The sequence below is a fragment of the Mesoplodon densirostris genome, chromosome 19 (genome assembly GCF_025265405.1).
Source record: "Mesoplodon densirostris isolate mMesDen1 chromosome 19, mMesDen1 primary haplotype, whole genome shotgun sequence".
Lineage (NCBI taxonomy): Eukaryota > Metazoa > Chordata > Mammalia > Artiodactyla > Ziphiidae > Mesoplodon > Mesoplodon densirostris.
Genome location: NC_082679.1, coordinates 61,264,845 through 61,278,895, shown reverse-complemented (window position 1 = coordinate 61,278,895; position 14,051 = coordinate 61,264,845). Strand labels below are relative to the sequence as shown.

The window sequence follows — 14,051 nt, the reverse complement described above, 5'->3', positions numbered from 1 at the left end:
TCCGGTCCGCAGCCCGGAGGTTGGGGAACCGTGGGTTAAGGGGTGGCTCAGTATGAACCTATTCTGCATGCCATTGATTTTAGAGTTTGAAGCAGTCACGTATCTGTTTGGAAAATGTAGAGCTGCTGCTCCAAATTTTAGATAAAAATTGTTTGTAATGTGACTCAAGTCTAAAAAAGACGATATTGAGAAAGTTAAGGGTGAAAGCTGTTTTAACAGAAAGGGCCATGGAAATGAACATGCTAATTGAGATGCAAGTTTTCATTATTTTCTACACCTAGGGATCTTTATATTGCTTGACAAATGAATTCCTTTGGGGTTAGGAGTCGTCTGAACTCATTTAATTGCCTTTTTTTCAGTTGAATTTTTCATTGCCCTTGCTACCATCGCCGTAAACTCTTTGGTTACCTGGGCTGCAGTAAACTATATCCTTCAGATTCACCTATATTTGAAGAAAGACTGGAAAAGAACATATTAAATGGCATCACTAATTTCATTTAAAAATATTTTCCTGTGTGAGATCAATAACTTAAAATAATCATTTTGGTCATTGAGAAAAATAGGAAAAAAAATTTTGGCTGAATAAGATCGACTACATTTGAAACTCTCCAATCCCTTTTTGTCAACTTAGACTATAACCTATCTCCTGTGACAGTTGAGTTGATTACATGAAATAGTCCATGATTATGTAATGTTTTCAGCGGTGCATGTGCGAGGTCGGAGGTCGACTGTCCTTGTCCATGAGCTTGTACCCTTGGGGGGATCGGCTCTGTCTGCAGGCACAGCACAGCCTGCTCTACTTGGGCTCGGTGCTGCCAGGCCCTGCCTGCGCCCATAACATATTTCACAATGAAAAGGAACAAAATACTAACACACTCAACGACATGGACTGTATGATTTCATTTGTAGAAAATTCTAGAAAAGGCAAGAAACTAGTAAGAGAAGGCAGATCACTGAGAGTCTGGATTGGGGGGAGGGGATCAATAGCAAAGGGATACAAGGAAACTGCATCTTGATTGTGGAGTGGCTACACTTTACCAAAATTCATCAAACTGTACCCTTAAAATAGGTGAATTTTATGGAATGAAAATAATACCTCAATAAAAAGCATTAGAATGAAAAGTATTTCCAGTGGCTGTTTTTGCTTCTTGGTCACCTCTTTAAACTTCTTCATTGTGATCAAGATTACAATTCAATGCCCTCTCCTTTCCAACATAGAGACATTTAATTTTGGTACTTGTTCAAATGGTTCACCTGATCTGTCCTTTTATATTCTTGCTCTTGCTGATTAATTAGGCCTAAAACAATGTTCAGGAAGGTTTCAGCACAGTATTCTTCCTTGAACTTGCCTTGTCACACCACACAGAGCCCTACAAAAACCCTAATGGAGATGCCAGCTTGCGTCCTTGGGAGCGTCTTGGGGGAGAATTACGCATCCCCTCAATGTCATCAACACATAATTTAAACAACAAAATTGGCAGTGAAAATAATTTCATTTACATTTTCTATTACTTTCAATGTCAGTAGTTTTACTTCCTTTACTTTTAGATGTCAAAGAAGGAAGTGTGTATCTCTCAGTTCAACTCTCAGCTGCAATAAAGCCACCTATGGTACTGTAATAAACTGAAATGTTATTATCTTTTTCCACAAGGGAGGCAGTCCAATGACGAACACCGGCCTCCATGGGCCCTTTCTGAGCATCAGTGTCTCATCTACAGAGTGGGATAAAACCATCAGGGCAATGACGGAAATAAAGAGAAAAGCCACAGAACATGGGGTGTTTCATTAATGCTAGTCTACTTGGATCAGAATGTTGTTTGAGAGCAGGAGGAAAACCCATTTTCTCTTCCCATGTTGGATGATGGAACCCCTGCGGTTTACGAACAAGGCCTTAAAGAAGGCATTGACACACTTTTCCTGCCAAGAGCCAGACAGTAAAAATGTTTTCGGCTTTTCGGGCCAAAGGGTCTCAGGGGCAACCACTCAGCTCTTTCTGCAGTGGTGGCAGAAAGCAGCCACAGACAGTGTATAAATGGACCTGCTGTGTTCTAATCAAACCTTAAAAGCAGGAAGTGGCTTTATTTGGCCCTCGGGCTGTAGTTTGACAACCACTGCTTTAAAGAAACGTCAAACAGATTCTAGATTGGGATTGACATATACACTAATATGTATAAAATGGATAACAAGAACCTGCTGTATAAAAACATAAATAAAATAAAATTAAAAAAAAACGAAACCAAAAACCAGATTCTACCACATCCCTAAATCCATTCAAGGACAATGTCTGGGTGGGGACGTCACCTTGCTCTTCCACCTTACAACCTAATTTCAGTGCTCTTCGGGCCCACGCCCCACACCTCGCTTAATGTTTTAGGCCCATTTCTGTGTGCCCTCTTGCCACTGTCACGTTAACAGCTGCACAGGTGGGTCAGCCACTTGGACCTTGCTCTTAGGAGAGAGTCTGAGCCATAGGACAGCCATGGTTACTTAGTCCTCACATGCCTGCATGATTAGTTTCATTCTTTTCCTGTTAGGAAGAACAATTTGGACTAGGTCTATAATAAAACAGGAACCATTATATTTAGCAGAGGCATCTCTAAGGTTCAAATGAACATTATTAAATAATCTTATACCTCTGATATAAGGCCAGACTTAGGTTCATTTTGAAGCCAGACAGATGGGTGATGACACCTATTCTTAACTACTTTGGGGGCTGAAACTACATGTCTTGTGGTGCAAAACATGGGAGGGTCAACTGAGTACCTTTCCAGCTGTGTAGGGAGATTCAGGGCTCCTTTCTGAGGATGATTTTGGCCTGATCTCAGGTGCCCTCACCTGCAGTGGGATAACCAGGTGGCTCTCCATTTAGGTGAGAACAGAAAGCACAATTGATATCTCAAACACAGAATGCATGCATCTGTCTTCTCTCAATGATACTATTTTGAGTATAAAATGAACATGAGTTCTTTAGGAGTTATCAGGATTAACTGTGATCCACGAGCTCAGCTGGCAGAGATGAGAAGTGAGCCATCCTTGGGAACCTGCTCATTACTGATGCCTGTAGGTCAGGGGTCTCCAAAGTAGGGCGAACAAGAAAATCCCTTGTTGGGAGGAAGCAAATACTGCCATGGCTATTTATATTCCTTTTAATCTAAACAGACAGATTACATCTTACAAATATTTAATACATAGATTTGGAGTAGCAGGCATGTGTATTATCATAAAATATATTGTGTGAAAATATACAAACACTCGGTGTGTGTGCTGGAGGCCACTGTCTCTTGGGATGTTGGTTCCATGGGCTGGATGGGCCTGGGAGTCCGTATTTCAACAATCAGCAGTAGGAAGTCTCCATTTAAAAACCTCCCTGGCCATCTAGAGGTGCTGATAAATGAGCAGGGTCCTGCAGAGGCTTGGTTCATCAAGAGTCAGGCTTTGATGTTGTGTAATTGTATTTATAGAGGGTGACGTGTGAGTGGCTACTCAGCTATCTTCTCCATCTGTGTACATGCATACACACACACACACACACGCACACATGCAGCATTCTTATTTCTGTACAATCACCCTGGAAGTACTGCCCTCTAGTTTACCCAGACTCTGCTATATGTGAACTCCAATGGGTCTCAGAACGCAGACCCAGTGCTGGGCTCGCTGTCTGTCCAGCGCTCACTTGAGAAGCTCATGGAAAACATTCCAGAGGTTTACTGCAGTAGAGTTAGTTGGTCAGAGCAGGACACTAAATAATCCACATGCGTCTGTTGATAGGGGAATACACTGTGCCTAATTCCTGTGATGGGGTGGGATGGGATGCTCTTGAGCAGTTAAAGTGAATGAACCAGAGCAGGGGTACCTGGCTGGTGCACCATAGTGCGTTTATATGGCTCTCAAATTAAGAACAGTTTCACACTTTTAAAGGTAGTAAAACACAGATGACAGAAACAAAAAAGCCATAAAAAAGAATATGTGACAGAGCCCTGATGTGGCCCACAGAGTCCAAAATATTTGCCACCTGACCCTTGATGAAAAAAGTTTGCCGACCCCTGAACTAGAGCAACATAGATGGAGCTTGGAAATGTAACGTGGAGAGGAAGAAAAGCAAGTTGCAGAACATCAGGCTCAATATAATATGGATTAGATCAAGTTTGACAAACTGCACAAAGTAGAACTATATGTGGGGTGTGCGTGTGTGTGTGTGTGTGTGTGTGTAGTAACAGTATAAAACAATGTCCACACACACTCAAGCTCATGATAGCTATTGTCTCTGGGGAGAGAGAACAGGAAATGAAACTAGGGAGAGGAACATAGGGGATTTCAGCTTCATCTGTAATATTTTATATCTTGAAGAAAAAGGAAGAAGGAAGGAAGAAAGGAAGGAAGGAAGGAAGGAAGGAGAAAGAAAGAAAAAAAGAAAGAAAGGAAGGAAGGAAGAAAGAAAGAGAGAGAGAGAGTGGGGCTTCCCTGGTGGCGCAGTGGTTGAGAATCTGCCTGCCAATGCAGGGGACACAGGTTCGAGCCCTGGTCCGGGAGGATCCCACATGCCGTGGAACAACTAAGCCCGTGAGCCACAACTACTGAGCCTGCATGTCTGGAGACTGTGCTCCGCAACAAGAGATGCTGCGACAGTGAGAGGCCCACGCACCATGATGAAGAGTGGCCCCCGCTTGCTGCAACTAGAGAAAGCCCTTGCACAGAAACGAAGACCCAACACAGCCATAAATAAATAAATAAATAAATTTATACAAAAAAAAAGAGAGAGGGCCTCCCTGGTGGCGCAGTGGTTAAGAGTCCGCCTGCCGATGCAGGGGATACGGGTTCGTGCCCCGGTCTGGGAGGATCCCATATGCCGCGGAGCGGCTGGGCCCGTGAGCCATGGCCGCTGGGCCTGCGCGTCTGGAGCCTGTGCTCCGCAACGGGAGAGGCCACAACAGTGAGAGGCCCGCATACCGCAAAAAGAAAGAAAACAAACAAACAAACAAACAAAAACAAAAAAAAGAGAGAAAAAGAAAAAGAAAGAGAATACAAGAATGAAAAAGAGAGGAATATATATTTCTTCCCTCCCTCCCTCCCTCCCTTCCTTTCTCCCCACCTCCCTTGCTCCACCCATCCACCCACCCATCAACCCATCCACCCATCCATCCAACGAGACACTCCTCACTGTAAGGTCTCCTCTTTAGTTCTACGCCCAGGACTCTGGCTCAGCACAGCTGTAAGTGTCTGACGTTGGAATGTGTGACTTCCTGTTGACTCCACTCACCACTGTCACCAGGATACAATAACTTCTTTATTTTCTAATCATCAATTTCTCAACCTCCTAATTCACAACAACACAAATAACCTTCTCAAAATGTAAATACTGAGGTCCCAAAGGCTTTTGAATGGCATTAGCTATATGTGAATAATTTCTAAGGTTAAAATTGGACTAGTATGCCATAAATAGGAAATATCTGACGCACTTATCTATTCATTTCATGCTCACATTATTCGGCATAATAATTCATTTGTTTAAAATAATGCTTCATTATGTCATAGTCATGACTAACTACTGGTCAGTGAAAAAATGTGTGAGTTATGCATTTCTCTCTTTTCCTATGGCCTCGACCTCTCTCCATGCATTCTCATGACTCTTCTTAAAAAGGTATGGAATCTCCTTTAACCTCACTAAAGATAATTCCGCACAATGCAGAGAGGAACAGGGCCCTAGTAGACCAGTTAAGCAATCTGGGCACATTTGTATGAGCTCAAGTTCAGGTGCATCTGCAGGAAGTTTCTTACCACCTGCTCTGTAGGACGGCCTTGGGTGCCTTTGTACCGTTCCTCACATTAGTGGGCAGGGGGATGTGAAGGTGCCTTTCACCATTAGTCAGAGCACTTTTACAGGTAACACTCTGTTACACCGACATAAACTAAACATGAATGTTTCCTCTGGGATAAATTTTTTGGGAACGATATATGGAAAAACAATAGCTTTGGTGAAGTTACGTTTTTGTACTGTGCATGCACTGGAGTTTGGTCAACTTACGAGCTAAGCTGAAGAAAGACAGGAGCAGGACTGCGGTTGCGCTGAAGTGCGGGGCCCCTGCCGTGTTGCAGTCCACTTTGGAATTCTTGCAGGAACACACTTGTACCCTGAGGTCTGTGATGTTCGTCATGGGTGGTTTCCCTGAATCTGTCACCATGATGGGCAGGTGGTAATTTGCTTTGTTCAGATTTTGAAGAAGGCTTACCAGGGCGTGCGTATCTATGAAGACAAAGGGAGGCCTTCATGAGAGAGGGCTGGACCTTTCCAAATAAAAGAGTGGAGTTTCAGCCACTAAACCCACACAAAACAGGCAGTTTATTCATTTAACTAGAAGAGTGCTTCAATATAAATCCATTAACATCAAATAAAAATAAAGATTCACTTCTTCAGTTGCAGAAGTCACATCTCAAGTTTCTGGCAACCACACATGGCTGGTGGCCACCACACCATACCAGGAAGTGCCAGATAAAACACTTCCAGCATTGAGGAGTTCTATGGTTCAGGGCTATTATAATCAATTTCAAGAGGACCCACTTTGTGAAGATGATTGAGTACCAAGAACTCCTCCCTGAAAATTTATTATACTGATAAAGCCATCTTCACAAAGATCACATTCAACATTTAGAAGAAATAATGTAAAAATCCACGCTCGAATTGTCACATTGTACATCTTAAATATATACAATTTTTATTTGTCAATTAAAGGTCATTAAAACTGGGAAAAAAAGAAAAAAAGGAAATTGTCAGCTTAGAGCATTTTTATATAAGAATACAAATTCAAATCATCAAAATACATTTTTGGAACAATAATAACAAAAATCCACTCACTCTTTTTTAAAAATTTTTATTTATTTTTCATACAGCAGGTTCTTATTAGTTATCTATTTTATTCATATTAGTGTATTTATGTCGATCCCAATCTCCCAATTCATCCCACCACCACCCCCCCGCACCGCTTCCCCCCCTTGGTGTCCATATGTTTGTTCTCTACATCTGTGTCTCTATTTCTGCCCTGCAAACCGGTTCATCTGTACCATTTTTCTAGGTTCCACATGTATGCGTTAATACACGACATTTGTTTTTCTCTTTCTGACTTACTTCACTCTGTATGACAGTCTCTAGGTCCATCCATGTCTCTACAAATGTCCCAATTTCGTTCCTTTTTATGGCTGAGTTATATTCCATTTTATATATGCATCACATATTCTTTATCCATTCGTCTGTTGATGAGCATTCAGGTTGCTTCCATGACCTGGCCATTGTAAATAGTGCTGCAATGAACATTGGGGTGCATGTGACTTTTTGAATTATGGTTTTCTCTGGGTATATGCCCAGTAGTGGGATTGCTAGGTCATATGGTAATTCTAGTTTTAGTTTTTTAAGGAACCTCCATACTGTTCTCCATAGTGGCTGTATCAATTTACATTCCCACCAACAGTGCAAGAGGGTTCCCTTTTCTCCATACTCTCTCCAGCATTTGTTGTTTGTAGATTTTCTGATGATGCCCATTCTAACCGGTGTGAGGTGACACCTCATTGTAGTTCTGAAAAATCCACTTACTCTTAAGGTGGGTAGGTCCCCCTGTGTTGCTATGGGGATGGGTTCTATAGTCTAGTCTCTATCGGGCCTCAGCCTGCACCCCTAGGTTTGGGTGGGAATCCGTAACACAACGCACAACTTGGAGACTGGATCTTTAAGCCCACGTTTGGTGGGACTCTCTGCAGTTACCCAGGCCACTGGGCAGCACTCAAAAGTGGCCCCCCCACCTGGCACTGTTTTTGGCCTTGGGCTATTTGCTTTTCAATCACTCAGATGACTACGGATTTTTTTTTAATAAATAAATAAATAAATTTATTTATTTATTTTTGGCTGCATTAGGTCTTCATTGCTGCACATGGGCTTTCTCTAATTGTGTTGACCGGGGGCTACTCTTCATTGTGGTGCATGGGCTTCTCATTGTGGTGGCTTCTCTTGTTGCAGAGCATGGGCTCTAGGCACACGGGCTTCAGTAGTTGTGGCATGCGGGGTCACTAGTTGTGGGTCACGGGCTCTAGAGTGCAGGCTCAGTAGTTGTGGCGCACAGGCTTAGTTGCTCTGCGGCATGTGGGATCTTCCTGGACCAGGGCTCGAACCCGTGTTTCCTACACTGGCAGGCGGATTCTTTTTTTTTTTAAATTAATTAATTTATTTTTGGCTGTGTTGGGTCTTTGTTGCTGTGCGTGGGCTTAGTTGTGTTGAGCGGGGTCTACTCTTCATTGTGGTGCGTGGGCTTCTCATTGCAGTGACTTCTCTTGTTGCAGAGCATGGGCTCTTTGCACGCAGGCTTCAGTAGTTGTGGCATGTGGGCTCAGTAGTTGCGGCACGTGGGCTCAGTAGTTGTGGCTTGCGGCCTCTAGAGCGCAGGCTCAGTAGTTGTGGCACACAGGCTTAGCTGCTCTGTGGCATGTGGGATCTTCCCAGACCAGGGCTCGAACCCGTGTCCCCTGCACTGGCAGGCGGATTCTTAACCACTGCGCCACCAGGGAAGTCCCTTTTTTTTTTTTTTCTGGGCATAAACAATGCTAAGTATTCAGAAAAAAATTCTGGGACAAGAAAAAGAATTGAGAAGGCATTTTAACTATTAAGTAAAACCAGGAGGGAAAAGAGAGTGTGATGACCTGAAAACAAAAACAGAAGTATTATCCCATCCAGAAGTCTACAGCAGCAGAAATAACCAATGTGGATGATTACCCCAGTGAAATGGAAGGTTAACACGAGGAACATTCTCTGATCTCCCGCAAGGAGAGGAGGAACTCTTAAATGAGAAAGTTCCAGCTGGAAAGAACTGGGGATGATTATTCAAATGAGCTACAGTCACAAAAACTAGCAAATAAAACACTAACCCCTCAAACAAGAGAAGGGCTGTTTTAATTAAAAATAATCAGTATAACAAAATTCATTCTTTAAACAGCAATAAAATAGACAAACAGGCAAAGAGAATCAATGACAAGAGAAAGACACCAATAAAATGAGATATGAGATAAGGCCATAACAATACATGTGACATTTTTTAATAGAAAAATTTATGTATGACTGTACAATACATTTTCAAAACTTAATGAAATGGGTAATTCCCCATCCCTCTCAAAAACTGTACCACTGAAGTAAGAACAGGGAGCCCAGCCCTGACTGGGTCAATCACAGGATGAATTCGCTATTGATGGCAAAGTGTATATAATGTGTGAGGTCCGGTTTTGGGCCTTATTGCGAGGCAAGGTGATCTTAGTAGTGAGTTCACATTAGCCATGGGGAGGGAGGTGGAGGGGGTGTAGTGATACAGGGATACTTGTTAATTCAATACATGGATATTTCAGTCTTAATAAGGCAGATGATAAAGTTTTAAATTTAAAATTTTAAATTCCACCTGTCCATGTGCAGGGACAGGTAGAAAGGGACATTGCTTCCAAGTTTCATAAATGAGGGACAGGACAGATGGGAGAAGATATCAAAGTCGAAAGTCAAAGTCAAGGTCATTTTAGAAAGTCAATTCTGAGATCTGCAGCATAAAATGGAAGTTGGAGGATTAGAGGTTAAGCCTTTCTGAAGGTTCTTATACTGGTGCTTCTTAGGAAAGCAAGCATAGCATGGAAAATCTCTGTAAAGTGCTGGTGAAAATTAAGGTAATTAAGGTAAACACAGAGGAGAGGCAGCTGAGCCAAGACCCCTGGCTTTTGAAGGCTGAAGACTGGGTGGGTGTGGAGTGTAAAGTATGGGCTGTGTAGTATACAAGGTACAGCATAGAAAAGAGAGGAAGCGAAAGAGAAAACTTTCATGTTTGCATTTCTAAGGAACAGATATTCAATATATTTACAAATAGTATACAGGTGCTGGTAGGAAAATTGTCAGTATTTCTAATGTGTGAATAGCTTGAAACAAACCATGTGAAGATACCCGAGAGCATAGAGGAGGAGGAACAGGCTGGGAACAGAAACCACGCCAGGGAAACTAGGCTTCAAAGCTGAAAGATAACTACAGAATGTTAGGTGGACTTACTGTTGATCTTGGAGATCTTCCAGACTTTATCAGGAACAGTTGGTTTATGGATTTCAAATTTGAAAGGATCTGTATTTGGGTGAAGATCCTTATCTGAAGCTCCCAAAATGACTACGCTGAGGTTTTTGGCGTCATCACAGACCTCCGCTACCGTGGGGTAAATGAAGGGCGCGTTGTCATTCACGTCTTCCAGAGTTATCAGCAAGGTCCCAGTGCCAGTAGCGGGAGGGTTGCCTACAGAGAAAGGCGGGGGATGTTAGCACACAACCAGTACAATGCAGGAGTCACTGTCCACAGTACCTTTCCCCAATGTGCCAGATGCCTTTACTGTTGTCACCAGGTTTCAAACAGGACGAACAGGGATAGCTTCCATCTTTGTATAAAGTTTAGTGGTTTAAAAAGCTTTTCAGGGGCTTCCCTGGTGGCGCAGTGGTTGAGAGTCCGCCTGCCGATGCAGGGGACGCGGGTTCGTGCCCCGGTCTGGGAGGATCCCACATGCCACGGAGCGGCTGGGCCCGTGAGCCATGGCCGCTGAGCCTGCGCGTCCGGAGCCTGTGCTCCACACGGGAGAGGCCACACAGTGAGAGGCCCGCGTACCACAAAAAAAAAAAAAAAAAAAGCTTTTTAGTATGATCTCTAGGTCCATCCACGTTGCTGCGAATGGCATTATTTCACTCTTTTTTTTTTTATGGCTGAATAATGGTCCATTGCATCTATATACCACATCTTCTTTATCCATTCATCTGGTTATTTTTTTGGATTTTTTTTAAATTTAAAATTCTAACCCTAAGCCTACTGAGTAAAAATAATTGAGTGGCATGGAGTTCTCTTTCTAACAGGAGGATGCACTGATGCATGCAGCACAAAAGAGCAAGACTTAAAGGTTCAAGATCAAATGGTTTTGGTGGGGGGTGGGCGGTAGGGGAGAGGGGCACAGATATGAAGAAACCTGTTTGAGACATATGCCCTTAGCAAGAGATTTGATCTTTTTTTTTTGTTGAATGCCTATATGTGATTTCATGACCTTTTTTTCCCAGTTATTAATTTCTAGAGGCCTATACCCATATTGGGAGACAGTACTTTCCTACATTGTCATTTTAACTGGAGTCTGACATTAATTCATTAGGTTTTGAATAATTATGGGTTACTGAAGCAAAGTGGAAAGCATCCTGCATGTATATATTCACTTCTAAGTGAAACTTAATATTATTTGGATATAATATTAGAAAGTAAAAACTGATGTTTACCCCCTTATATGCATTCATCTGTTGATGGACACTTAGGCTGCTTCCATGTCTTGGCTATTGTAAATAGTGCTGCTATGAACATAGGGGTGCATGTATTTTTTTGAATTATAGTCTTCTCCAGATATATGCCCAGGAGTGGGATTGCACTTAGATTATCATACTAAGTGAGGTAAGCCAGACAAAGAAAGACAAATATCATATAATATCGCTTATATGTGGAATCTAAAAGAAAAGCCTTTTATCATATGTAAGACTTTTGATTGACATTCTTCAGACTTCACCTTTAGAATGCTAAGCTTTAAACATACATGTCATACCATCACGTTGAAAGTCATTCAAAGAATGGAGATGAGAAACAGAACTTATCCTCGCTTACTGAATTAAACCTTTTATCTAAACAGCCAAGTATTTGCATGTTGGCAGTGTAGACAGGATGGCAATTCCATGAGAGATGACCATATTCCATATGCAATATTCCTCTGCACTGACTGGGAGGTTGACTACGAGAGGAAGACCTAATCCAGTGTTTTCTCTTGTGGGTGATAAAGGGTCTGGGATGGCTGGTGGTGCCCCTGGGAGCTGGCATGGCTGGCCCAGGGCACAGGACAGATTTAGAAAGGCCAGTTATTGTGGTTACCAAAGGTGAAAGGGTGAGGAGGGATAAATTAGGAGTATGGGGTTAATAGATACCCACTACTATACATAAAATAGACAACCAACAAGGACCTACTGTATAGCACAGGGAACTATTCTCAGTATTTGTAAGAACCTATAATGGAAAAGAATCTAAAAAAGAATATATATATGTATATACATATATGTACAAATATATATCTCTCTCAATGTCTTGTACTATACTCAATATCTTGTAATGTAATCAATATACTCAATATCTTGTAATAACCTACAATGGAAAAGAATCTAAAGAAGAATATATCGGGACTTCCTGGTGGCGCAGTGGTTAAGAATCCGCCTGCCAATGCAGGGGACACAGGTTTGAGCCCTGCTCCAGGAGATCCCACATGCCGCAGAGCAGCTAAGCCCGTGCGCCACAACTACTGAGCCTGTGCTCTACAGCCTGCGAGCCACAACTACTGAATCCGCGTGCCACAACGACTGCAGCCTGCACGCCTAGAGCCCGTGCTCCGCAACAAGAGAAGCCACTGCAATGACAGGCCCGCGCGCTGCAACAAAGAGTAGCCCACGCTCGCTGCAACTAGAGAAAGCCTGCACAGCAACGAAGACCCAAGGCAGCCAAAAATAAATAAATAAGTAAATAAAAGAATATATCGATATCTGTGTGTGTATATATATATATAACTGAATCACTTTGCTGTACACCTGAAATTAACACAATGTTGTAAATCAACTATATTACAATAAAGATAAAAAATCTTCAAGAAAGATAAACTTAATGTTCTAAACAAAAAAATTTTTTAAATAAAAATGCAATAATTCTCTGCAAAAAAAAAAAAGGCAGGCAGGTTCGTTATGAGAAATGAAGTCACTAACTGGCTACTGGGGCAGTTAAGCAACCATAATATAATCTTTGGGCCTTATTTTTTTTTTTTTTTTTTTTTGCGGTATGCGGGCCTCTCACTGTTGTGGCCTCCCCCGTTGCGGAGCACAGGCTCCGGACGCGCAGGCTCCGGACGCGCAGGCTCAGCGGCCATGGCTCACGGGCCCAGCCGCTCCGCGGCATATGGGATCCTCCCAGACCGGGGCACGAACCCGTATCCCCTGCATCGGCAGGCGGACTCTCAACCACTTGCGCCACCAGGGAGGCCCTGGGCCTTATTTTTAAAGGCTTGTTTTTTTTTTTCAATATTTCAGCTATTTCTTGAAATGTTTTTCATTTTAGGGAATGTTATTTTAAGACGTCCTTATAATCACCTATGCAATGTCTTTCACTTAAAGAACAGGGTGTTTAATCTTAATAAGACTCAGCGTGGCTTTATTTAACTTCCTCTACACTCATTTTTACTCATCTATGCGTCAGAGGTTTGCTCTTGGGACAAACCATTCATTAATAGCTTCTAATTTTCTGTGAGAAAAGTTAGAGCCAAATTTTCAAGCCACAAATAGTAAGCATAAAGATTTGCCTTGTTCCAAAAAGGGTTTGATGCACCTCTGGAATTACAGTACTCTAATTTTGTACACTAGGACTAAGCCCACGTCTAGCTCCCTTTTTTCCACCCATCCCCATTTGCACTTAACCAGATTTCCAAGCTTAATTTTATTTTATCTGGTACTATGTTTATTTTTTTAAATGTACATTAAGTTTAAAGTCAATTTATGAACCACATGGGGGCTGGAAGGGGAGTGAATGTCTGAGCTCAGAGTACAGGTGTCAAGGGCAAGGCAAGGCAGGGTCTGACAGAGTCCGTTGATAAAGAAACAATGAGCCCTTTGCAGATCCGGGCAATTTATTACTTACATAGACACTAGAAGGACGAGTAGGCAAAGGTGGCTCTTGTGCAGGTGACGCCAAAATGAAAGGGGCACGTGACCAAAACACGAATGAAGGGAGGCCCTGTTGCTGGGGAGCCAATTTCAAGCTGCTTTTCAGCAGGTTTATAGATGCAGCTGCAGCTGAAGAGGGTGGGCAGGAAGCCTGGTCTCTTGTCAGACCCGGGAAGGTGATGAGAAACGGTTTGTGACAGCCTCCCAGGGGACATTGGGAGGTGAGTGGGGAATGGACTGTTGCAGCTCCCAAGAGTTTTGCCAACACTGTCATCAGCTGCCACCAG

At 42.6% G+C, this 14,051-nt stretch overlaps 1 protein-coding gene across 1 annotated transcript in view; it reads right to left on the bottom strand.

Moving 5' to 3' along the window:
- CDH13 (cadherin 13) overlaps nt 1–14,051 on the bottom strand; it is a 1,057,374-nt gene that overhangs the window by 2,669 nt on the left and 1,040,654 nt on the right. The window contains exons 12-13 of the mRNA XM_060083563.1: nt 10,055–10,288; nt 6,023–6,241 (exon numbers count right to left, since the gene is read on the bottom strand). Coding sequence (XP_059939546.1) covers nt 6,023–6,241; nt 10,055–10,288 — 453 coding nt within the window. The remainder of the gene's footprint in view (nt 1–6,022; nt 6,242–10,054; nt 10,289–14,051) is intronic.